General features: G+C 36.2%; 1 protein-coding gene across 4 annotated transcripts in view; it reads left to right on the top strand.

Annotated features, from left to right (window-relative positions):
- Window positions 1-25,323, top strand: part of CDC14A (cell division cycle 14A) — a 49,173-nt gene that overhangs the window by 20,129 nt on the left and 3,721 nt on the right. For 2 of the 4 annotated variants that reach the window (XM_074546168.1, XM_074546170.1), the window contains 10 exons: window positions 4,498-4,564; window positions 6,687-6,749; window positions 9,351-9,438; window positions 11,045-11,275; window positions 13,383-13,521; window positions 14,855-15,023; window positions 15,605-15,717; window positions 16,302-16,349; window positions 17,379-17,507; window positions 18,452-18,770. In XM_074546168.1, the coding sequence (XP_074402269.1) occupies window positions 4,498-4,564; window positions 6,687-6,749; window positions 9,351-9,438; window positions 11,045-11,275; window positions 13,383-13,521; window positions 14,855-15,023; window positions 15,605-15,717; window positions 16,302-16,349; window positions 17,379-17,507; window positions 18,452-18,770 (1,366 nt within the window). The remainder of the gene's footprint in view (window positions 1-4,497; window positions 4,565-6,686; window positions 6,750-9,350; window positions 9,439-11,044; window positions 11,276-13,382; window positions 13,522-14,854; window positions 15,024-15,604; window positions 15,718-16,301; window positions 16,350-17,378; window positions 17,508-18,451; window positions 18,771-25,323) is intronic. The other 2 variants (XM_074546169.1, XM_074546171.1) reach the window with 2 other exon arrangements.

The following is a 25,323-nucleotide window of genomic DNA, read 5'->3' as shown; positions in this document are numbered from 1 at the left end:
GGGAGGAGTAGTGTGTTTGCAGAACAGTCTCCAGGACCCTGTTTGCTCCAATCAAAGGCTCTAGATTCTTGCCTTGCAACTAATTCCTTATAATAGTGATACTGATAGTAGCAGCAATGATAAGAAAATGCTGTTTCTGCTTGACCGGTAAGGACTAATGAAATTAATTGTCTCTGGTTTCTTGTGAGGCTGATTGGAACCACAGTAACAAATTTAATGACACAAAACAATTTCCTGTTAAGTGTAAATTGATTATTCATAGGCAATCCTTGTGAATTTAAATCAATGAAATTTTATTTCAGAATAGTTAGCTACTCTATAATCATCAAAGGAGGGATCAAAAAAACAGAAGACAGAGCAAGATTTTCTGGAGATAATTTTATATTATATTCAAAAGAGCTTTTTTGTGTTTCCCTGAGAAGAGTATAGTACCCAAAAACATTGAAGAAGGCAAAGTCCAGCAAAGGGACTACTCAGGTTTTGCTGTCTGGGTTGGCAAAATGATTACAAAAGATTAATTGTTTAATTCCATTTGTCAGCTTCAGGAGAAAACAGAAATAAATTTATGGAGTAGAATATTCTGCGACATAACTTCTTTGCAGTCTTTTTCCAAGTGTTTCAAGCCCTAGGTTGCTGTGAGAGAAATTATTGTCTAAAGCTAAAGCTTTTGACAGTTATGGGGTTTTTGTGGTGGGTTTTGTCTGGTGTGGGTGGGATCTGGTATGTGTTAGGGCTTTTCTTGTTCTATTTGGGTTTTTTAAGGCAAAGCTTTGGCAGTGTTAGAGGGATACATTCTTCTTGAGCTTTGCTGTCTCTAGAAGGAATATAGTGTTGGGAGCTTTTGCTAGAATGATTAAACATCCTGATTTCTTGAGCATTCTTTCTTGCATGGTGTGGGGCTGGCAAGCACTTATGTTTCTTTTGGATCTGCTTTGCACTGTGTCAGCTCTTGTCTCTGGATTAGAACCTAAACAGATCTTGTTACCTGCAGTGTACTTTGTCCTGCCGGGGAAGATGGGTGTGTAATCTGTACTGGAGGGGAGACAAAGAGGAGGGAGGAAATAAAATGAAGGATTCTGATAAGATAAGAAGCTAGATGAGAAATGGGAAGTCTGACAGGGAGGGGCTATTTGGGTATGGAGTTCACAGGTGGAGCTTGGTATATACAAGGATCTCAAGAGTTGCTGGTGCTGGGAGAAGGGCAGGCAGATCTGATGAGGGTCTGCAATGGGACAATCTAGATTAGTTGGGGATGGGAAAGAAATCATTTAATCATCCTCTCTGGTGTTTCAAAGCCTTTGGGACATTTCCCCCTGCCCCCCATTCCAAGACATTTGGAGCACCTCTGTTGCAAGATAGGGCACAGTACAGAGGCTCAAGCCACTGAACCTGTGCTGGAGGCAGGAGCCTTAGGCGGTGTCTGCTTGGCAGAAACAAGGTGGTGCTGAGAGCAAGTTTGCACTTTGCACACCTTTAGTGTCCTGAAAAGAACTAAAATAACTCTTGCTCAAAACATAACCCAGATGTCTTACCTCTTTGCTCATGTTCTAAGGTCTATAAAGGAAGTAATTTGGAGAAACTAATCATTGCTGTTCAGTATTTACTGACTTGAATTTATTCTTGCAGCCTGGAACTCAGATGTTATATAACTTCTGTGGTATAGGTCATGTCTGTTTGAATAGTTTAAGAGTTTGTCAGTGAGCAATGATCAGTTAAGTGTTACAACTGGACTGTTTAACAAGTTTGTTAATTTGATACCTGAAGTGTCCTCTATTTGGAAAAAAAAAAGACAACTTTGAATAGGGAGAAGCTGCAGCATTGTCAGATTCTTTGTGGAGTACTGAGGTAGGTTTACATGAAGGGAGCACTGAGAAACTGATCTACTTTCATGTAGCTGAGTGACCTCAAAAAGCCCTAATCGGCTTAGGTCTTCAGCTGGTATTTCATTTAAAGACTGCCTCAGCAAATACACTTCAGGGCAGGGGTGGAAAAAATCAGATTGCTCTTCTTACAAAATTCATGGAAATTTGTTTTGTTTTTATAATAGAAAAACTAAAGATAACTTGGCAGGGTAAGGCACTACTGTCTTTGAGACACTTTTGTCTTATTTTTGGCTGATTCACTGTCACTTGGTGACGCTCTAGTCTCTGGAAGATCTTATACTGTATCTTCTCACTTCCATTTAAAAAACAGTGCTAACACCACTTAAAATTGTCATGAATACCAGTTGCCTGCTAAGGAGCAGAGTTTCAGATTTTTACCTCAAAATACTTTGCATTGATGAAAAAACAAATATATTTAATACTATTATGTTCAGTCTCTAAATAATGACATTAATTTCTGAGATAGATTTTATTTCGTAGCTTCTGGGGTTTGTTTCTTTATTGGCAAGTGCTGGGGAAGCAAATTGTTTTGTTATTGACAGTGTTTAGAGGTTTGGTGAAAGGGAAAGCATTATGCAGTATTGAGGTCAGCTACAACTGTGAAATCGGATGTGGGATGCACAGCTCTGTAATGCCAGCTCAGATTCATACTGAATCTGCATCTAGAAATACTCACATTGTTTCTCATTTTGAAAATGAATAGAGTTCTGTCACTGTTTGAAAAGTGAGGTGGCTATTCATTTGGCCCTAAAAGACTCCAAGGATGCTGTAATGAAACGTGATCAGCACCTGCTTTAATGGTGCCCATCGGGAGCAGTGAGGCATTTGAGACAGGGGTGCTGGGGGCAGTCCATGGCAGCTGCCAGTGTGCAGGCCTGCCAACAGCTGCTGTGGGCACTGCAGCTGAGGATACTGAGCACCTGGAATTGTACATCTAGGTCAGCTTCACCATCCGCCCGCCCTCCTTTGCCGTGCTTCTTATTAGTGGATTAGGGATTATGTGGGCTTTTTCCCCCAGCATAGTTTTCATGTACTGCACTATCAGATGCCTTATCAGTCAAAGAAGTAATTATATACATACAGATAAAATAAGAGTTATATTCTTTTTACAACAAAGCAACATACAAAATAGAACTTGTCCCCTACAACCATATCTTCTATTCATGTTTCTCTAAATGTTTAATTTTGTGGTTTGCATTTGTTGATTTTATTTCCGTCAGCCCCTCCAGAAAACTGGTGCAGCTTTTAATCCCTTTCTGCTATGTATGTGTTCCCATCAGAGCCCTTAATTTTTTTGCTTGCAAGACTTTTTTGTTTGCTAAAAGAATTTTGTGCTAAAATGATCTGTTATCATGTGATATTCAAAATAATAATGTTAATCCATTATCTGTCAAAAATGTATTGTCTGTAAAATTCATTTATCAAGTTTTGGTATGTTCTTCTTATTCAATATAATGAAAATACTTTATGGCCTCTCATTTTTAAAATTTCTCTGTTGGAATTGGGTATGGCGCACTTCAAAGTTCCCATTCCAAAACATTATAGTTAAGTGTGTTTTAATAATCTAATAATTGGAAAGCATTTTTAGATTGGCCTGCCTGCAATATGACACTAGCAAAATAACAGCTTTTAATTTTCCTAAAATCATTTTCTATGAACACTGCTTGCTCAAAACTGCTAAACTTACTCTGCTGTTAAAGAATAGGAGAGAATTTTCTACTCTTAAAGTACTTGAGATTGAAGGAGCATATCAAAAACTTCATACTACTTATAGCAAGTTTTATTAAAAAAGCAAAGTTTTCAATGAAAGATTTAAATTTTGAATCAATTATAGATTAAGTATGTATCTGTCTGAACCTAAAATTTTACTATTCTGATAAATTGCAGTTCTTAGGACTCTGTATAAGATAGCAAAGAGAAAAGCTGTAAAATATTTTTTTTTCCTTAACGATAAGAAATTATCTGCTCAGGCAGAGTTTTGTTAAAATCAAAGTGGTCTGAAGCAAACTTCAAAAAGTACATTTTCATTTTTCCACAATACTTTTGTTTGGTGGTGCATGTTTGATGGTGAGTCTTACTTCATCTTTTACAGACAAGTTGTAATTTTTCTGTGGTATACTGAGGTCAAGTAATTTTAATTATATCAGGATAACTTTTAATCACATCTGTAATTGGGCATCAAAATGGAAGCCTGTAAATTAGTTCCAAGCTATTAATCTTATTTGCCTGCCCCTGTTAGTGTAGCTTAATTAAGACTTGAGTATTAGTTTAAGCAAACAGTGCTTTATTTGCTACTATCTTTACACAATCCAGAGGGGATGCAAACCTTCCTGTTCCAGGGTAGCATAAATCATTTTGTAAAGTGCATGTAGTTACCTGATGTAAAATATGCACCCAAAGTAGCTTGTAATATTTAACTGCATTTAGTCTGAGCTACATCTTGGGTAGGGGAGTACTTCAGTCTGAACAAGCTTCTCAAAAAATGTCTTTAGACTTTAATTTAGAGTTCTCCAAGGGTATTGCATATCTTGAATGTATTCTGTTGTGTTCTGCCTTTGCCCTAGTTCTTAAAATAATTCTGTGTATATTAAATTCATTTGTATTAAATCTATAGGGATGCTTCATTTGGGAGCAGCACATACAATCTTACCATCTTGGACTGTTTACAGGGAGTAAATAAGGTAATAACATTTTTTCCTAGCAAAAAGGTTTTAAATTGATTTTTAAAACATGAAGAAAATTACTGTGTAAATAGAGTATAAAAGCTGGTTTCAGAGCACATTTGTGAATGAGTAGTGATGAAACCTAAGTTACTGAGGAGTGTGTTTGGGTACTGATGGTGGGCAAGGCTGCACTTTGCCGGCCTGGCCTGACCTTGACAGCTTCTTGAACTTCACCTGGTGAAGTGGAACATGAAAATGCACCAGGCCTGGCTGGGGACAGCTCTTCATGCAAGACCCTGTGCTGGGTCTGCTGATAGATCATTTATAACCTCTGGTGAGAGGGAGTGACAGGCTGATGAGGTCAGTGAAACAGATACCGAGGTATCTTCAATCTGTGATTTAATCAGAACAGGTTTTGCATGTACTTGGCCCCTGCTTTCCCCAAAACACACGGTTCAGTGTTTGGCACTGATCTTTTGAAAGTTTTTTAAAACCAGTGGAAACTAATGTGTTCTTACTAGTGGTGTGATGTGTCACTTTAAGTAGTCCTGAGCTATTAAGCTCCAGTACTGTTCTCGTAAAAAAAATTTACATCAGTTCTTAGCTTGGGGCCTTTTTAAATTTTATCATTTCTCATTGTCCTTGATGAAGGGAGCAAGGCTATAGGAACAGGACTGTACAGATACTTTACAGACCACTTGTAATTCTTAAAAGTGGCAAAACAAGTGGTTTTTAAAAATTGGAAAAAGAGAGATCAAGCTTAATATTTTTAGTTCTGTGGGGGTGGGAAAGGAGCTGTCAGTTACCAGCAAGACTGTAATTTGTGAGGCATTCTACAGATCTGAAGATCTGAAGTAGTCAGTGCAATCACTGTAATTTATCTGCAGCTAATACATCAAAAGGACGGTGAGAATCAGTTTTTCCTCCTTTGTTCTCATAAAATTTATTATTTAATTTTTGTCTAGTTCACCTACAGAGGTAAGAACACTTTGGGCAGAAAACATATGCCTTAATTGAAAGTAGTCTTAGTTTACCTGGAAAAAATTGGTGTTTGTATGTATGTCATATACCTGTAATTCAGGGGGCCTGCAAGTTGTGGAGTGCAGCCAGCCAGCCATGCTTCAATGAAATACATTCTTCAAAATCAGCTTTTCCAGTTCAGACAACCTCTCAGTATCTTAGGTTTCATGACAGATCCAGTCACTGAGCCTATCTTGTCTATCACAAAGCTATTTTTCATTTGTCCTAAAAAGATGATTTGTATGTAGCAAACAATGGCAGTCTGATTATTGGTTTTAAATGACAGATCTGTGATGTGTTCTTATCACACCTTAATTCCAGAAGCTTGTGCGATATCTAAAATATTGGTTTTCAAAATGCATTTGGTTCGGTATAAATATATGCTGCAGAAATGTCTTTTACAAATTTGGAATAAATATTGGCTATGCATTTCATAGTCAAATAATTGTTTTCAATATGCAAATCTTTAGCACAAAAGTGGCATAATTAATAATAATAAAAATAACTGAATACAAAACTTCTTTCCTGTAATAATACTGTCTAATGTAGGCTAGTGGAATTCATTGTTCCTGTGAAATGTGTATTAAAACAAATAATAAAATACATAGTATACATGGCACTGCATTCTGTATATGCCATTTTGCCTAGGTATTATAGTGGTAAAACTAGAGTATCATACTAAGTGCAGAAAATCAATAAACTCTCAGTGTTCAATGTTTTGTTATGTCCAACTGCATGAAAATACATTTGGCATAGGAATCATTAAATGAGTGTATGACAAAAAGGGAATTGCTTTTTAACTTGTCATCTGCCTTACAGAAAGATCCCCACAAGGTGGGGTGTGTAGAATCAATGTTACAATTTAAGTGATATGCAACAGCCTCGTGTCCCATCCTCATGTCTTTGGAGGGGAATAATGAGTCTGACATGTTTCAGTGACATTGTTGGAGTTTTGTTGTCTGTGTTGTTAATCTGTGCAAAATGTCATGTTGTCTTAATGTAAAAGCTTCAATAAGCCACAACCACAAACATTTAGGGATTTAGTTTTGCTCAAAAAAGTACTGTAAAGTGAAATTATATATTGTATTTCAGTGTAAACTGACACCTTGTTGCCTTTTAGGCCTTGCAGCATGGATTTTTTGACTTTAAGACATTTGATGTGGATGAATATGAACACTATGAGGTTTGTACATTTAATAATGCATTGAATGTGTTTGAGTTACCTAAAAGAAGAGTATTCAGTATCCCCAACTTAAAACATACTGAAAGCATACTTGAATTTGAGTAAAACCCGGTGTTCATATGAAGGTATGTACATGGAAACCTGTATGCTCTTTTTGAAGAACACACAGGATTACTGTCCTTGCAATTTCAGTGCATCACATCATAAATCGACTGTTTTCTTGTAGCCTTTCTGACCTCTGGGACCTCTCTCATGCTTTCCCAGCCTTCTCCCAGGACACAATCCAAGGTTTCTCAGCTGACCCACAGAATGTTTTCTTTCAACACTTGTTAGCTCCTTCTTCCATTCCTGTTAGTCCCAAATATATTACAGATTTTTTTTATATAGCCATATAGATGAGGCAGATTTTGAGTGTTTTTTGGTAAGGATGCATTTTGTGAAATTCTAGTAAAGGAAATAGATCCAAAATATTTCCCATATGAAGTCCCAGAAAGCTAACAAATGTATTTCACTGTTCTGCCAACTTTGCTACAACCTAGATATAGGTACTCTGGTTGGCTCTAGATACTTCTAGGACTTTGTAACATGCACACCTTTATCTGCTGGTAGTAAAAAGTTATCTCAAGCTACATTGCTTTTGAGAAGCTTTAAAATATGCCATGCTGTTGATGTCTGCAGTAGGCAGTCTGTAACACAGATCTGCCTATTTCACTAAACTTGAAAGCATTTGTAGAAGGATTTCTGTATCCTGCAATGTTCCATAATGATTAGGTTCAAAAATTGGTATAGCCCTTGCAGAATTACCAAAATAAAGAACATAATCTAAATTTTAAAATATAAAATTGCTTCTTTTTGCTTACTCCATGTACAAAAAGAAAAACTTGTTCTAAAAACAAAAGGTAGTTTGGAATTCTCTATGTATAGTAGGTGTTAGTCTGCTTGAAAAAGAGTCATAAAATAATTGAATAAAGCTATCCCATTATCTTGTTTAAGGCTTAGCATTACTTTAGCATGTGCAAAGTACATACATGTGAACGATGTTTATAGTTGCTGTTTGCTGGGTTTAAGAAGCAAGAATTTGGAATCATCTTTGATTTTTTGTCCATTTTTTGCTATGTCTTCATTTTTTTTTCACACATCATGGTCAGTTTTATGTTTACTTATGTCCTGTGCTATATTTCGAAAACTTTAAATGTTCCAGATTTTTGCTATGTTAGGTCTTCAAATATGTGGTTTTGTAGACAAAAGTTGCATACAACTTAAATGGAGCAGGCTAAAAGGAAATTGTTCCTTGTTTATAGTTCTTTCATCTTACTATCTTATCAAGGCAGCTAATTCCCCTTTTGTTGGACTGGAAGTAAATACTGATTGGGTTTTTTAGTAATAATGGTGTTTGCATGTACTGTCAAGCATATACATACACACATTTACAGAGATACCTGTAGTTCATATTGATAAAAATTGAAATTATTTGCCATGACTCCTGTAACTATAAGGAACTTAATCCACAAATAAAACTGGTGATACAAGTACAAAAATATTTTTAGCTTACTGAACAGGACTTCTTCCCTAAAGGGAGTAGGGGTGCTGCAGGGCTGAGGTGTCAGTCTGTGATACCAGTGGGGGGCAGGGGTCCTGCCTTGCCACTGAGGTTGGTTCCCTAGTCCTTATGCAACCTGGGCAATTTCCAGGAGTTTCCATTGTTAGGGACATTGGGAGCAAGCCTAATGGGCTCAGCTGAGCAAACAGTTGCTGAATTGATTACAGTGATGTCCATTATCAGAACCTTTCACTCATTAGGATGTTCTGATGAGCTGAGAGCTAAAAACACAAGCTTAATAATGCAGCTGAACCGAGTGCCATGTCCTTAAAAGTCATGCTGAGAATAACTGCATTGCCAAGCAAGGAATGAGCAGTCTTCAATTAAAGAAAGAAAAGAAGGCAGTTTGGAGCTGCAGTTGATGTTACGTATTTCCAAAGAAGCTTTCATTTTCAGCAGTGACAGAATTTCAAGAGCCTTTTTAGGTTTTCATTTAAAAGTGAGCAAGAAATTCAAAATGTCATAGTTTGAAAGTTTATTAAAATCTGCTGTCTTTATTTAATTTACACTTTTCTTCTGTTATTACTGGCTCATCAGAGCTTATGCCAATATGTAAATTTCAGTTTCTACAGGGAAAGGGTAATTGTTTTGAAGGCTAATTGGTTTTTAATTTGTTTTCTGTGAAGTGGTTTTTTAGCTAGTGCCTCACAAGGAAACACGTTTCCATAATTTTTGATTAAAACATAGAAGAATGGTGGTGTTTGTCAGTATTATTAATAGGTGTCCTGAAACACTGAACCCTCTCAAGGGGAAATATCTTACATAAAGGATCTTTCTGCTTTTATTGGAAAACTTAAGCAAGTTTTGTTTACATTCCATTTTATTAAGATCTGAGGAGCAGTTTAATTTGTCCCATATAGTTAAGCTAGCTAATTACATTTGAAGTGTTTCATTTTAATGCCACAAGAACACAGTAAAGACTAAAATAAAATCTTGAGTAGTCGTTTTTTACCTTGAATATACAGATATTAAAATGTTTTTCTCTTCTGAAATTTTTGTAGCGAGTGGAAAATGGTGACTTCAACTGGATTATTCCAGGAAAATTTTTGGCTTTTAGTGGACCACACCCGAAAAGCAAACTTGAAAATGGTATGGTGTATGTTTAATGCTGTGCTCTGATCTTATTTTTCCAGCATGTAAAACCATCATAGCAAAAGAGCAGAAGGCAATATAGGATTATAGATCAGTTTTAATCTTCAGAAATAATCATCCAGTGAGCATTGTATATATGCTCATAGAATTTAATTCAAAAAGTTTTGGAATTCTTCTTTGCCAGAAGAATTTCAATTGTTCTAACAGTCAGTAACTTTGCATGCTGTGCCAAAGTGCCTGAGAGACTCAGGTCACTCACTGTCCTCCTGGAAGCTGGCCCCTGATACAGTAAGTGTGCAGAGCCAAAGGGGAGTTGCATTAAACACAGAAGGCCGTGTTAAGGGTTTTATGACACAGACCAGGAAAGACTGTTAGAAGAAGCTTGCCTTTCCTACTGAAGATACTTGGGGTAATGTGAACAACCTGGGGAATGTGATTCCAGTGGAATAAAAACAAATGAAAAACTTGACTGACAGGAAAAGTAGAGATTTGGTCCAGCTAAAAGGAAAATCAGTCGCTTGGAAAATCATCAGGTTTTTTTCTGAATTTGACTATATTATTTGTGCCATATCCTGTTGTTTATGTAGAATATTTTCTGAATACCTACCTGCCCTCCCCATCCCCTTCTTCTGCTCCCTCATGTTTCTTTTGTGACTGAAATACTGCCAGTTAAAAAGCAACCACTGAAAATTTCAACAAAATCCAGAAAGAAAATATTTTGGTTGGTTTGGATTTCTTCCCTAATCATTGTTGCAGCCCTTTCTTGCAGAATTCTTTTCTAAATTTACCTAAATTGTTCCATGGAATTTGGAAAACCTGTGTTTTATTTTTAACATATATAACTGCAAATTCTTAAATTAATGCACTTAAAATCCAGTTATGAAACTAGAAATAGTCCTCTCCCAGGTGCCTGCAAGTACACATTACAAAGCTATATTTTTCTAATTATCTTGTGATTTGAATTGCACTTACTAATGCTTTTATGACCTGTCCTGAGCAGCTGTTTTGTGGTTGGTCATAGACTTCCCTCCCTGTCCCCCCATCTTCATCCAGAGGATCCTTTTGTCTCTTAACTGAGAATCAAGGCAATAAAGCTTTCTAACTTCCCAGTAGGACAGGAATATTTTTGGTACTGCAGTTTATCCTTTGACTGTTTCTCTTGTCCATAATATAAATGAACAAACTATTTTCCATAAAAGCAGTATTTCCTCTTCAAGCATGCTTTTATTCTTTGATCTGCAGCTTGACTCTCGATAAACATCTGTTCTGAAATGCTGAATTCATACATGTCCCCAGATTTATGTATAAATCCCCTTGCAGAGAAGAATGAGGGCTTAATGTGAGAAAATACAGTGTTTCACATAGATTTTGTTTTGACTTTTTGCCTCTTAACACTTTTTTATAATAAAAGTGGTCTTAATGAGCATTTTTGGACAATTTTTTGTCACCTAACATGTCTATTCTGAATAAAATATTAAAGCTTTTTTAGTATTAGTGTGTTTATTATTCAAGAAGTTTTCAGGGGCTGTTTTGTTTAGTGGGATTTTGAACTTCATGAACCCTGGACATTAAATCACTGTGGCTTGATTTTTTTTTTTAATAGGTTATCCTCTTCATGCGCCTGAAGCCTACTTTCCTTATTTCAAGAAGCATAACATCACAACAGTCATAAGACTAAACAAAAAGATCTATGAGGCAAAACGCTTTACTGATGCTGGTTTTGAGCATTATGATCTGTTCTTCATTGATGGCAGCACACCAAGTGACAGTATAGTCCAGAGGTTCCTGAACATCTGTGAAAATGCTGATGGTGCCATTGCTGTTCATTGTAAAGGTATGTGCACCTGTTCATTTCTGACTGAAGGTAAAATAAGTATGAATCCATAGAGTGTATCTCAGAAATACAGCATTTAAGAACACGTTCAGATTGTGAGAGTAATAATGCTTTATAGTGCCAAATATTTTCCCTGTGTATATGTAGTCCTTACATCCTACGCTGTTATTTGCAGGAACTGACAATCTGTTGTTCATTGTTCTGTGGGGGTTTTTTTAATATGACTTGAAAACTTGAGATTTAGTTGATGCAGGTTTCTTTTTTTGCATTATGCTTTCACAGCATTATGATAATTGGCTAGGAAATGCAAGACACTAAAAGGTTTTCTTTGTGTTTTTGACTGTTCTACATTTTTCTGTGGTGTATGAATTCCACATTTCAAGTTGATGTGAGTTATTGTGATGCCAGCATTTCAAACGAGCCTAATTCAGCAAACCAGCCAGAAAATGCACAAAACATGCTTAGTCAAGAGAGATTAACAAAGGCTTTTAAGGGTTCAGCTTGATTTATGTTTAGAGTTGTGTAAGGACATTGTGAAGACAAATGTCTTGCCTGATCAGAAGCAAGAATAGTACTATTCATAATTTTCCCATGAACAATAAATATGCATATCAAAAATAAACAGGTTTATTTTCCAACAAGTTGTTACTGTTGCTAGAACCCAGAAGTTCTGGCATTGATAAGCTGGGAATCCCCTAATTGGCTAAATAAGAGTATAAACCATTGATTAGCAGGAGGTTGTTAGTAAGTTATTCTCCAGCCCTAGCTGCTAAAGGAATATAACGTACTTGGCAGTGAGTTAGATATGTGCTTTCTGCATTGAAGTATTTTTGGTCTTTTGTCTGACCATTTAGTAAGCAAATCAACAATCTTGTTCTTTTTGTTTTTATACCACCCTAAATAATCCACTGGTGTTAAATCAACAGTTAACTCAGGCCTATCTCAGGCAGAGTTATATTGCAGAGATGTTCTGAGCACAGCTATTACTCTAGAAACCGCTTGTCTCAGATGAGAGAGAACAGCTAATTGAAAAGGATTGTAATGGGAAGTTTGTACATTAGCAGAATGTTGGAGGAAAGAAATTAAACCAATACTTTGCCTTTTAAATGAGTCTTCAGAGCTTCACTTCCAAGCTACAATTATGGACTCTCACTAGGTGTGAACATCTACCCTTCATCCTACCTAAATCATGTTCACTTTGAAAAACATCAGTGAGTGGTTAAATGTAAAGAGCTTGTAGTTGTGTATGGAGTTGTCAGCAGAGATGTTTGGCTGCTTGGGGAGTTTTCATTTGGACTGTTGTTGGTGCATAAACAATAGCAGGCTATTGTGAGACTGTAAATTGCAAATCCTGTATTTGTGGGAAATAAGGTTTAGATGGGGAAACACTTTACTAGTGCTTGAGACACAGAGCTAGAAAGAGATTAATTCTCACTCTCTAGTTTGAGATTTTACTGATAGTAAAAGCTAATTTCTCTGTCTCTCTGTTGTCCCCTTAAAAACAGGATTAGTTTGGGATTTTTTGGGCAATGGGTAAAATTTTTTTAAGCTACTGATATCTGAAATTATACACTGGTCAACAGTCATTGCTGTTTATACAGATAGCAGTGAACAGTTTATGTGCTGCTTTGACAACAAAACTGATGCAAAAAGAAAAACCCACTGAGTTGCTCTCTGTTGAGATGTGACATATTTGCACCGTGGGTTTTAGGTACTTGTGCTGGCCTCTCAGAGGTGCTTTGATTATGGTTTCTTACTGGTATCATAAATATGAAGTTGGTATCCAGCTTGATCACAGCTTTTTAAAAAATATTGGCCTTTTTTAAACAAAGTTTGGAGTAGAATTTTTCAAGTGCCGCGAGTGATTGCTGTTATGTGTTCTTTTAAACCTTAACTTTTCCAAAGTATGAAAGATTTGTCTCCGTATCCACAGAGCATTGAAATTGAATTATGTGATAAATGGGACACTGACTCAGAAATTATTTTTTCAGATACTGATACAGTGAATGACATTGCATGGAAGTTTTCTTACATCTCATGCTTTTATTTGATCATTCTGGAATGCTCATCCCTTCATATGTGGCTGTTGATTCTTGTGTTTCTGCAGCTGGCCTGGGGAGAACAGGAACACTGATTGCCTGTTACATCATGAAGCACTACAAGTTCAGACATGGTGAAGCCATTGCTTGGATAAGAATATGTCGCCCAGGCTCTATTATAGGACCCCAGCAAAACTTCTTGGAAGAGTATGTATAAATATAAATATATAAATATATATAAAATATATATATACATATATATATATATATATATATATATATATATATATATATGTACCTTCTTTGCTCCTCTCCATCCCTGTCCATCTTGCACTGTTTTTACAATCTAATTTGTCTACTGACACTTGTAAGTTATTGCCTGTTCAAAAGATTTAAGGTTAATTAATAGGGGATTGAAATGTGAGCTACTCAGAAGCAGTCAGCTTCTGTGGAGTTCTGTGCATTTTATCCCCTTAGAGGGACACAGGGCCTCAAGACTGAATGTTTCTCTTCTGGGGAATTTAGGAGTTAGTCAATTGTGTTGGAAGTGGACAGATGTGGACAAAAGATGAAATCAACAAATAGGATTTATTAAATATTATCATTGAAAGAATAGTCTTTAAATACTTTAAATACTTTTAAATACCATCTGAAGTGCTTACCTTTTGCATTTATTATTGAGCAAGTTTAGGCAGTTGGCTCAGAACCATTAGCTCTGAAGGTTTGCCATAATATTTTGTTTCCAAACAAAGGTTTCCAGTGGAAGTGTATTCTGATGTACTTCCTCACTATTTTCTCCTTTGTTCAGTGTAGGAATTTAATGTTGTTTCAGTAGTATGTGATAGGGTCTCAGTTCTTGGATGGAACTAGCAGGACTGGTACCTACCCAGCAAACTTCCTTATTGAGGAATAAAGCAGCCTCATCAAAAATCTGCTCTGCCCATGCACATTGTAGCAAAGAAATTGTTATTTTTATCACCTGTGTGAAGTATATATTCTTTCAGTTTCTAAAAGTTTATATAGAGTCCTAGTGAACTTTACATGACTACATCCACTTGCAGTGCTCAGGTCAGCTGTAGTTTCACTGCACAATATCTGTATCCAGAAAACTCCCACTAGTAAACTTGCAAAGTTCTGTATCATCAGTTATGCCACACATGATGTATATAAAAACACTGGTTTATATTATTTTTTAAGTTGTGTTTTAAGAGCTTTAAAATATGATTGCAAATTCCTGTGTAGTTAACCCCTTTCCTCAGAAGGATTTGAGAAAATGAAGTTTTAGTACTGTTACGACTACAGCCTAATATGGTGATTCTGGAGGGTTGGTTTTTTTGTGTGGTTTTTTTTTTTTTTTTTTTTTTTTTTTAAGCTTTGAGGGTTTAAGTTTTTTTTGTGCTAGACATGTAAATTTGTTTCCAGATGATGATGTGCAGAAGATTCAAATGTTGGCAGTCTGTAAGCATGGAGTGTATTCATATGGTTTTTTCTATGTTTGCAAATGTGCTGATGTGAATGGCTTTGGTTTTGTGTCCTGAAGGAAGCAAGAAATGTTATGGAGGGAGGGAGAGCTCATCCGATCAAAGCAGAAACAGGGAGGAGGAGTCATCAATGGAAACATTAACAGAGTTCTTTCTGGCTTAAATGACATTTCCATCACTGACAACCTGAACAAGAACAAAGCACCAGACTTGAATCAATTCAAGGAGGTAAGTGTCCTTAGGAAAAATTTCAAATAGACTGAAGCTGAGCTTTTAACAACTAGCTATAAATAATTTCTAAATATTTTTAGGACATAATTAGAACAAATCTCCACTTAATAAAAAAGATCAAGTAATATTTAAAACTGTTACAGGTAATGTTTTAAGCTTCCAAAAGTTTCCATTATTTCAAGTCATTGTCTCAGGATTTTCAGTTGTTTTCTTGAGCATGAAAGAAAACAAAAAGTCAGCTTTCCTCCTGGAAACCAAAAATCTGCTTATTCCAGGTTTTTAACTAATAATAATGCAGGTGTGCATAAATGTCCAGGAGATTCTTGAAGTAAATAAACGCTGGCATTAGGCTTGAGCATCGTGAACTTTGAGGTCAGGTTGTGCAGAAATGTGAATGTGTTTGTACAGAGGCACATTTCATGTACCAGCACTATGCAAAGGGCAGTGCCATGTGTGCAGGAGACACTAGAGCAGCCCTCTGGGTTCTGATCTTTGTCAAGGGAGACACTCAGTGCTTTCAAACTGTGCTGCTCCTAGGATTTGATAGATTCCCTTGCTTGCATGCTTTTGTTTGGCAGAATGATTCTGAAGACAAGGATGTGGATGCTGAGAAGGGGATGACACAGGGCGATAAGCTGAATGCCTTAAAAAGTCGTAGACACCCTTCTTCTGCTACAACTGGAGCTCTCAGGTAATTATGCCAGTCTGAGGTCATTTGCAGTTTTAAATTCTGTCCATGCTATCAGATCCCTGTGGCAAGTACATGATCTTGTTTAAGGCAGTGGTACTACCTGTACCACCTTCTGTGGTGGAAACTTCTCCAGGTATGAATCTATTAGTTGCAGATTTGGTTTGTTAATCTTTCTCTTCTCTTCTTTTTTGCCCTCTGCCTTCCTGTTTAGGGATACCTTCTTACTGTGTAGCAGTAAAAGATAATGTAAAAAATACTTGAAAACTTTAAAATTTATATCTAGTATTTTAGAACTTATGACTTGAACAAAATATTCTTAATCAAACTTGGTCATCTTTCTTTAATTACTTTTCTGTACTCCTTATAGAAATTTAGAATTTTTCAGAACCAATAAAAATGTGAACTTTGAAATTAAGCCTGGAGTAACTTTCTGTTCTTTTACTGTAAATTAAAACAGTACTGATTGTCAATAAGTCTAAGTCTTATTTTTATATTTTAAGCCAACCTGAGACACACAGATATGATTTGGCAGAGGGGAAAGGTTTTTTATCCTCAAATAAAGATTGCTGCTTTTGTTTCTTTAGGCTGCAAGACATGAAACTGAACACCTGGTCAATATCACAACCCTTCAGGTACTGACTTTAAAATTCTAGTTCTAAACTTATATCACTTGACTAGGTCTTAATTTTCGGTGTTTTGGATCATTGCTAATCAATTGATGTGATCACTATTTCAAACTTCTGAGCACAGGCAGGTAACAAACCTTTTTAAACACCTGCAAACTGCATGCTTTACCCCAGTGAATCTAAAATACAATATGTAAGATAAAATTTCTGTCATTATCAAACATTACTACTGAAAAGAGCACATTATTTTCAGTTTTGTGACCTGAATTTTTGAGTTGGATTTTTCCAGATGGCTAGCACTGGAAATTTTCCAGATGGCTAGCATTTCTTGGTGTGTAATTAAAGCTGCTCAATGTCATTTTCCTTCTGTGCTTGTAGTTGGAGATCTACCCAAGTTTTTTCATCCTTTAAGGTCTGATTGTTGTATCCCCTGATCTAGGGCTAGAGAAAATTATTTTTTTAAATTAATTAATTAATGTGGACAGCTGTAATAGTAACAATTTGAGTAGTCCAGTGTAACATACATACCGGTCATTATCAACACATGAAGGATTTTGTCATTAAGAATCCCACCCTAGAAAGAGCTGCATGTTCTTGGCAAGTCTGTGGAAATTTTCATTTGGAAATGATGCTGACCTCATGAAAGCTACAGTTTTGGGTTTTTCTACTCATACTTTCTGTATAAGCTCCAAAAGTACTCTTAATGAAGTTTACATTTAGAGTTCTAAAATTTATTATAAAACTTACAATAAATCTATAAAAATTGACACTTGGCCTTCATAAATTATCAAAGTGAAAGTAGCTTGTAACTTTTTAATAAGGTGCAGCAGGGGAAATACTTGGAGTGGATATCTGAAAAGTTTTTTTAAAAAAATATGTTTAAGCAGGCAAACTTGAGTTTTTGCTGTTGAGTTCTGAGACTGAGAATTCACACTTTTTAAAATACCAGTCTATGTACTGATAGATTACATGTGTTGGAGATGTATATTTTAATTATAAAATCTAGCTTCTCATGGAACTCTGCACTCCTTTTAGACTGAGTACTTCAGGTGGCACAGAAGGATCCATGTCTACTCTGAAGGCCTCCAGAATGATGGCACTCAGTTCCCCATCTGCAGACAGAATAAGCAGAATTGCCACGTCCTCAGGCACTACCCTTAAAAGGTTTTTTTTTCTTCTTCTCATTTTGGTACAAATGCTTGCAGTATCCTACAGTGGTTGTCAGCACATCTGCAGCCCATGAAGTGCTTGCTGTTCTTGGCTATAAGAAGACTTAAATTTACTTACAGTGATTTGCTGTTCCACTAGCCAAACTTTAGTTGCCTACAGATTTAAAAAAACAAGCAAAAACCAAAATCAGTCCTAGTGATCTGAGTTTTATGCAGATTGTGCCATCAGAAACAGTTCTGTCTTGTTCAAATGGGTTGTCAAGGTTTCTTTCACTTATCTCAGTTTACAGATGTTTTGTAGATATTCCCACCAGTCTATATACTATTACTCTCAGCATATGGAGTGGTAATTAATTTTGTTATGAACCCTTGATTTATTACTATTTAGCTCCATTATAACTGTTGTCCTAAGTTATTATATATATATTAAATGACACTCAGAATAATTGATGCATTTTTAATAAATATGTGCACAATTATTTGCCTGAACAGAGTAACCAGCTTGAGATATTTCAGGACACCCTATTTCTAGTCTCAAATTTTGTCATATTACTCCTTGGTTACTTGAAGGCTTGTATCACAAAACTGATAGCAAGAAACAGAGCAGGAGTTCTTAAACTGTTCCATGTACACAAACTACTTCAGTGTAAATCAGACACTGCCTAAACCTTTTAACACCATCTCCTGCATGCATGAGTGGTTTGACAGAGGGGAAAGCTGGCCATGGTGTAGTACTTGAATAAGCAAAACTTGGAAAGTCCTTACAAAGAATTCTGGTTTTTGTTACTTAGGAGCTAGAAATGAACCTGTGTGCAAACACAGATTATTTCAGAATGGTGTGTGTTATTCATCTAATGTCTTCTGAATTGTCTGTTACATTTTTGTATTTATCTCTACATACCTTGTGAATATTTTTCCCTGCATGTGTTTTCCATTCAGCGTTTCCATAAACTCCAGACTAGCCAGTTCTCTAGGGAACCTGTATGCTGCTTCAGATGCTGATGAGAGCAATGAGACATCATCGTCCTCTAGGACAGGTTTTACTGTAAGCCATATCTCCAGTCACCTGAATGGCAGCTTGCAGCTGCCACACAGAAAAAACCATGAACTGAACAACAACTTATACAACAGCAGCAGCAGTAGTGGCAACAATCTGAGCAGCACAAGCAGTTTGCACAGCGCCGTGACAGATGAGTATGCACCAGCCTACCTTTATGGGCCTTACAGCCCCTCCAGCACCATGCCAGAGGCCATTCCTGTAAGTCACTGTCACAACAGCACTTTCAGGCAGCTCACTGATGCTTTTCTTCCTTGCTTCTGTGAGCAAAACTGTTGCAAAAAAAAATCTTAACTCAGCAAAATTCTCCAGCTTCCTCTAATGTTTCTGAACAGCACCTTTGTCTGTTACCTATCATTTCAGCTGCTTTTTTCCCATCTCTTCTAAGCACCTGTTACATGGAAGCTTCATGAACATAGATTGTGCCTGAACTTTACATCTTTTCTGATAACTTTTTTTATGCACCTTCTTACCCTTTAGATTTTATTTCAAATTATCCATAGCAAAGTCTATAAGTTAATTATGTGTCTTCATCTTTGTGCAATAACAGATTTTAAGAAGCCTTTGTATGTACCTTGGTAAACAGAAAGTAGAATATCATTAAAGATAGAGCTTATTTGAGCAATTAGTGCTCTTGACTTGAAACCTACTCCTTTTCTAACACCAAATGTGGAAAGTATTATAAGGATGGTATTTCTGATGGTCTTATATTGAAGCTTTCATTCCTCAACAACTTCACTGCCTTGGGCTTATTTTGTGCTCTTTTTCTGTGTACAAGAGTCTGTATAAAGAGGATATATAGATAAACTAATGCAACTTGAAAGTTTCTATACAAAATGTAGAGAAAAGAGACTAGAGAATCTTCAGTTATGAAATCAGAAACAGCTTCATCTATTCTAGGGAAAAATAATCATATCTACTACTATAAATTTAAAACCAATTTAAAATACTGGATTTCCAAGGATTTGATAGCCTACTAATTATAAAAATAGTACACTGTTTTTAATAGATTTTGCCTATGATAAAGGGAGCCTGTCAGCCTCTCTCGACTAGTTCTGACACTTAGAATTTTTATTTTTTTTTACTATGTGGAAATAAAATTGGCTTTGTGTAAAATTAACTTCAGAGTATTGCGCATCACGCTTCTGTTGCCTTAGCACTGATAAATTGTTTCATATAAAGAAAGTTCTGGTGTTAGATCTGCTAGTGGTTTTGGGTGTGGTGAGTGTCTGAAAACAGCTAATAACATTCATTGCATGTACCTAGGATGTCCTGCCAAAGGTCATTCATGGGCTGTGTTCTTTTCTTCCTGCAGAAGTGGAGGACCTACCCTCTTGTTAGCAGCTCGGTTGTGGCACCACTCACAGTTCAGAAGCCACATCTCTGTAGCTTGGGAGTATGAATTGCTATTTCTGAGGATAGATGACAATAGGAAATAAAATCTCATTATTCCATTGTGGAATTAAATTGCATGTGTGACTGAAATGTAATCTCTATAAACAGAACATTGAAGTTAGTTGAGGGAACGTGATTCTGTATTCTCTAACTCAGTGACTTCTTCCTACTGTGGTAGAATCTGCTTGACTAAAGCAGCTCTTCAGAATACTTGATGCTTTCAGACTCCTTGTCTAAAAAAAATTTAGCTTCTTCTCCACTACAGTTTATCTGGAAATAAATGCTGATGTTCCATGATCTTAGAATCATTGTTCTGCAGTGAGTTTAAAATTGAGTTTAAACTTTACTGTAAACAGCAGCAGTAACTTTTTGCAGGGGAGTTCTTGAATGTTGCCACATCTTCACCTCTTTAATTTGACTCTCTTTTTGTCTGCTACATGGGGCTGTAATAAACTATATATAATTGAGATTTTTCAAGTGAGATATAGAAGCTGTAACAGTTTTCTATGCTGAAACAAGTTCTAGAACAAGAGGACTGTTCTTGTTTAACTAATTTGGTTTAATTTCTTCAGGCACAGAGGTGAAGAGAGAGGTGAAAAGCTATATATCAAGCCAGGAAGGAATTTTTGTTTGAGATACATTGATGAGTCTTTCATTTGCTCCTGCATTCTGTTTGGTCTGCAAACTCGTCCATTTTAGATGTTCCCAGTCTTCAGTCCAATATGCTTACAAAAATTCAGTCCTCAGTTCAGTCCTCTGTTCCTATTGAGTATGCTGGAACTAAAAGTCAGTATACCACCAGTGGGTGAGAGCAATCACTCATCTGAATAGTAAGTGGTAAATTGGCTGATTTTATTTTTTTTAATGTCTCACTTTCAATACTGTCTCGTATTTAATGTATTGAACAATAATTCTTTGAAGAGTCAATCCATTCCCATTCTTTTCAGTTGTTCATTTTTTGAATTTTATGCTGCCAGCAGCATTTTTAGAGGGCTTTTTTTTCATATTTTACTAACAACTACATATTATGCATAAGGCATATGCATGTAAACTTGCATGCAGCATCCTCAGGGGAAGAAACTCCTTGTAACTCTAATATGACTTAGTCATGAAAATAAGCTGACATCATTCACAACAGGCCAGAATTTACAAGGGTACCAAATGACAATGCAAAGCATTACAAAAACAGCAAGCCTGTTTTCCTCAGGCAGCTTGAAAGGTTGATGTAAATATAACATCTTAAAAGCTGAGAACTGTCATCTCCTTTGGAGGGGTAGTTGCTGTAACTTAATGCTACAAATGATTTTTTACAGTGAAAGCCACGCCTAGTGGGTTTGTTCCATAAGCATAGAAAAGGAAATTAAGTTTTGGTGACACTTCAGGTTTCTTTTTTGTCTAGGCAGTTACAAAATTGTAGGATAGTGCTGTGGTTCTCCTTCATCTCTCAAACCCTCGAGGTGCAAGGTAGTTGGCTTTGACACAAAAATTCCCCAAATCTATGTGGGGAGAGGGGGTGGTTTACAATGTAACTTCCAGAATTGTAGCATGCCTTCTTTATTAGAAAAGGATGACTTAGGAAAAGAGAGGAAAACAAGGAATGTTGGTTACTGTGTAGTTTAAGGTAGAAGAAAGGAGCAATTCATGAACAGGTGAAATAGCTCTGTTTACAGCAGAGAGGTGCTTACAGCTCTGTGCATTGCAATGAAGAAGGAAATTAATTGTTGTCTCTTTGCAGTAGAACTGTTAATTGACTTAAAGCATTAATTTAAATGAAATATCTTAGGCATAGTGTAAAGTTTTAGGTTGAATGGAAAGCATTTTTAAAGAAAAACCTTTCTAAAATGCACTACTCCCCTGTTTATAAAAACTTCTTTAATTTTCTTCCTACCTATCTTAATGACTTAATAATGCATGGAAGGCTATAAGGGATATAAAGAATATAACCTGTGAATAATTCTTGGCTTGATATTGCTCTTGAGAAGTAGAGGTTATACACAGTCAAATGCAGCAAGATCTTTAAACAAGGTTCTATCTCCAGTCTTCTCTGAAGAGTGATGATACTCTATTTTAAATATTCTAAAATATTTACTACTATTAAAATACTCTATTTTATATATTATATGCTGTGATATGAAAAACAGCATTTCCTAGAAAGCCATGCCATGCAGAGTCTACATAGCAAAGTGCAAGTTTCTGATTTACCTGTGAAGTAATGTTCTTTCAATATAATGGCTAAAAAATTTTACTGTTTGGAATATGTTTCAGATATGAAAACACATTTTCTGATTAATGCCTTTGCTTCTAAATGTACCCTGTAGCCCTGTGCATCTCTGTGTCACAGAGGAGTGCGCTAAATTGTTCCCCATTTTCTGCACAATTGACTGAGTGCAGTCACTGTGATGTCCTGAGGTTTAAGACAAGAGTAGGTTTTTCAATCATTTTATCTCTGAATGCTTTCTGTCTGGTAGTGAGCAGCTCACTGGCAAATATACAGATGGTTTATTTTGAGGGCAACATAATTTTTCTGAAGGCTTAGTCCCACTGATTGAACAGTCATGCTTAAAACTATTTCACTTTTAACCTGGAACTTTCTGTATCTATTATGTCAGTGTTATAGCCCATTGTTGTCTTATTTTCTTGTTGTGGGGTTATCTCATGCTACTCATCTCAAATTGATTTTCTTTTGATAAGCTAAGTCAGCTCAAAAATCCTTTTGGAAAGTGTTCAAATTCTTTAGGTTTTTTTTTAAATCATTCTGGTCCAGACAGCTGCTATGCAGTGCTATCTTGCTTATAACAACATAACTTCTTTTATTTTCTTTGACTGTAATGCACTGGGAGCTCAGGGGGAGGTGGGAAAGAAAAAGAGTTGTTACTATTGATGATAGTGACTTCTGTTTATTTTGAGTCTCATGTCCTGCATTCCTGGAGGACATGAGACTCAAAATAAACAGAGGGACTTTTTTTTTTCATGTGGAACTGAAAAAAAAAAACTGGAGGGATTTTTTTTTTCATGTGGAACTCTGGAAAAGCATCATCTTTTTTTCTTTTTAGTTGGTTGGTTGGGGTTTTTTTTTCTCCTTCCCCTCCCCTCCTCTTCTGGGACCAATTAACCCATCAAGGAAGATTGGTTTTTCCTTACCACTTCAGCCCCTGACATGCAGCTGTTTTGCTTTTGGTGGTACTTACCAGTGGTCTGAAGCTCATCAGCAAAATATGGAGCAGTATCAAGCTACCAGTTCTAGCAGAATTCTTTGAAAAACAGAATTCTTTTTCATCATTTCCACTTCACTGCTTTAGATGCTGAAATTACTTGAAGTCGTGACAGCCCAGCCTGGGCTTGTTGCAGTGTTTGTGTTCTTTCTAATTGGAGCACATCAGGTGATGTACCTGACAGAAGTCTGTTACATGTCCTGGTGCTTTGTTTATTCATTAGCTCATCAAAGGACTCTTGAATGATTAATTCCCTTTCTCTTAATTGCCAAAATCTCCCTTCCCTGAGTTAGATATCTAAGCTAACCAGCTGTAATCATGCAGTGCTTTTATTTTAGCAAATCACCTTATCACTCTTACTTATCTGTCTTTGTTAACACGAGTGGTTCAGGAGCATTTTGGGATGGCTAGCACAGCAATTTTCCAGTTCTAGTTTATGTTCACTGAACTCCTTAGTGAGTTTTTCCTGCAGTATGGAGAGAAGGTTATTCACTGATCTTTTTTTGCAGTGTTTTGCAATGAAACAGCATTAATACTGCTGTTCCACATTCCACTTAACAAAAAGAAAGAATAAAAAAATAAGCATGACTGTAACTATTGTTGTCTGACATGTATTTTTCTCTAATGGTGTTGTCCTTCATCAGTGCAAGCTTATAATCCACTTCATTGTGTTTATGTTGATGAACTAGAAGAAAAGCTTGATCAAAAAGAAAAAAAAAGAGAAAACTTGATGTTCCAGTAAATAGAATAAATATTTTATTTTACAAAGTGTGTGTTTTGATTAAACACTGTCTCACATTAACATTTTCAGAATTACTCTCTTCAACTATAATCACTCTTAAGGTACTGCTATAAGATTTTTGCTTTGTTCTTAAAATAATTCTAAATCCAAATATCACTCTTTAAAATGTACTTTTATTGGAGAATCTGTAACTGGGTAGTCTTAAGATGAGTCACCTTTTGCTTCTATAGCTGTCATGGAAACTGGCAAGATGGAAACATTGCCAAAAAATTGAGACGTGTTGGCAGTGTCTTAAAATTCATATACATCATTTTTACCTGTAACATGTTTTGTCTTAATAAGAACTTACCGTTAATGTCGATAGGACAGGCTTTGCAAAAACCAAGCACTAGTGCGCCTTGCAGATGTGTAAATTGAGCAGACCCACAGATTTCACATGCATGTGTACATTTTCCCTAATGCATCCTGAGTTGGTTTAGTGGCTGTTGTGTATTCACAAGTGGTTCTTGCCTGCAGCAGCACTCCTATTGCAGCAGTGTTTTGGGAGAGTTGATGCACAATTCCAAAAATTTAAGTTACATATTTGCAATTATCTGGGGAAGAGGGCATGTTCCAGTGCTAACAAACAGGCCTAAATGCTGTGGGGTTACTCTGTCCTGAAACAGAGTTCAAATTCAGGCTGCCTTGGTCCTACAATGCTGTATCAGCAAATACAGTTCTAGTGCCTCAGTGGATTTGATGCTGATTTTCTCTCCCAGGAAGCTTTCTGTGCCTCCTTTTGAAGAAAAATGAAAGTAATCTAACCAGTTAATTCAGCATAAACTTCATTAGATATGCTTAACTGTAGTGAAACCATCTAATTCTTAGTTCTTTGTTTAAATGTCTGTTACTTGGGTATAAAACAGCAAGCTTGACGTGGCATGGGACCAGTGTAGGAATACACATGGAGATTTCTTCTCCATCAACTGATTTCATACTTTTGTCTTGGCAATCCAGCAGTCAACTTGCTTTGGGGTTTTTTCCCTTCTATTTTTAACTCAATTTCAGATAAGATTTTATTAAATCCAGCAAATTACTTGTAAAAATGGACTGGGGTTTTTTTGTTTGGTTGGGTTTTTTTGTTTTTAATGAAACTTTCAGAAGCATAGGCCATACTTTGAGTCATGGCAAATGTAAATTTTAAAATAGAAAACTCCTCAAAAGATTTAAAAGAAAAACGAGAAAAAACCCCACAATTACAGGCTTTGAAGCTTTACAGTCAATCTCTTTAGACATGTGAAGAGATTTGAACACAAATGACTTTTCTAAAAATGCAAAAAAAAATCAAAACAACAAGCCTCTTCTGCTATATTTAAATTTTTCAATCTCAAATGTGAGTATGTATACTTTACAATAGCTCAATTGT

This window comes from Zonotrichia albicollis, chromosome 8 (assembly GCF_047830755.1).
Source record: "Zonotrichia albicollis isolate bZonAlb1 chromosome 8, bZonAlb1.hap1, whole genome shotgun sequence".
Lineage (NCBI taxonomy): Eukaryota > Metazoa > Chordata > Aves > Passeriformes > Passerellidae > Zonotrichia > Zonotrichia albicollis.
The sequence above is the reverse complement of the archived record's forward strand: the minus strand, read 5'-3'. Positions and strand labels throughout refer to the sequence as shown.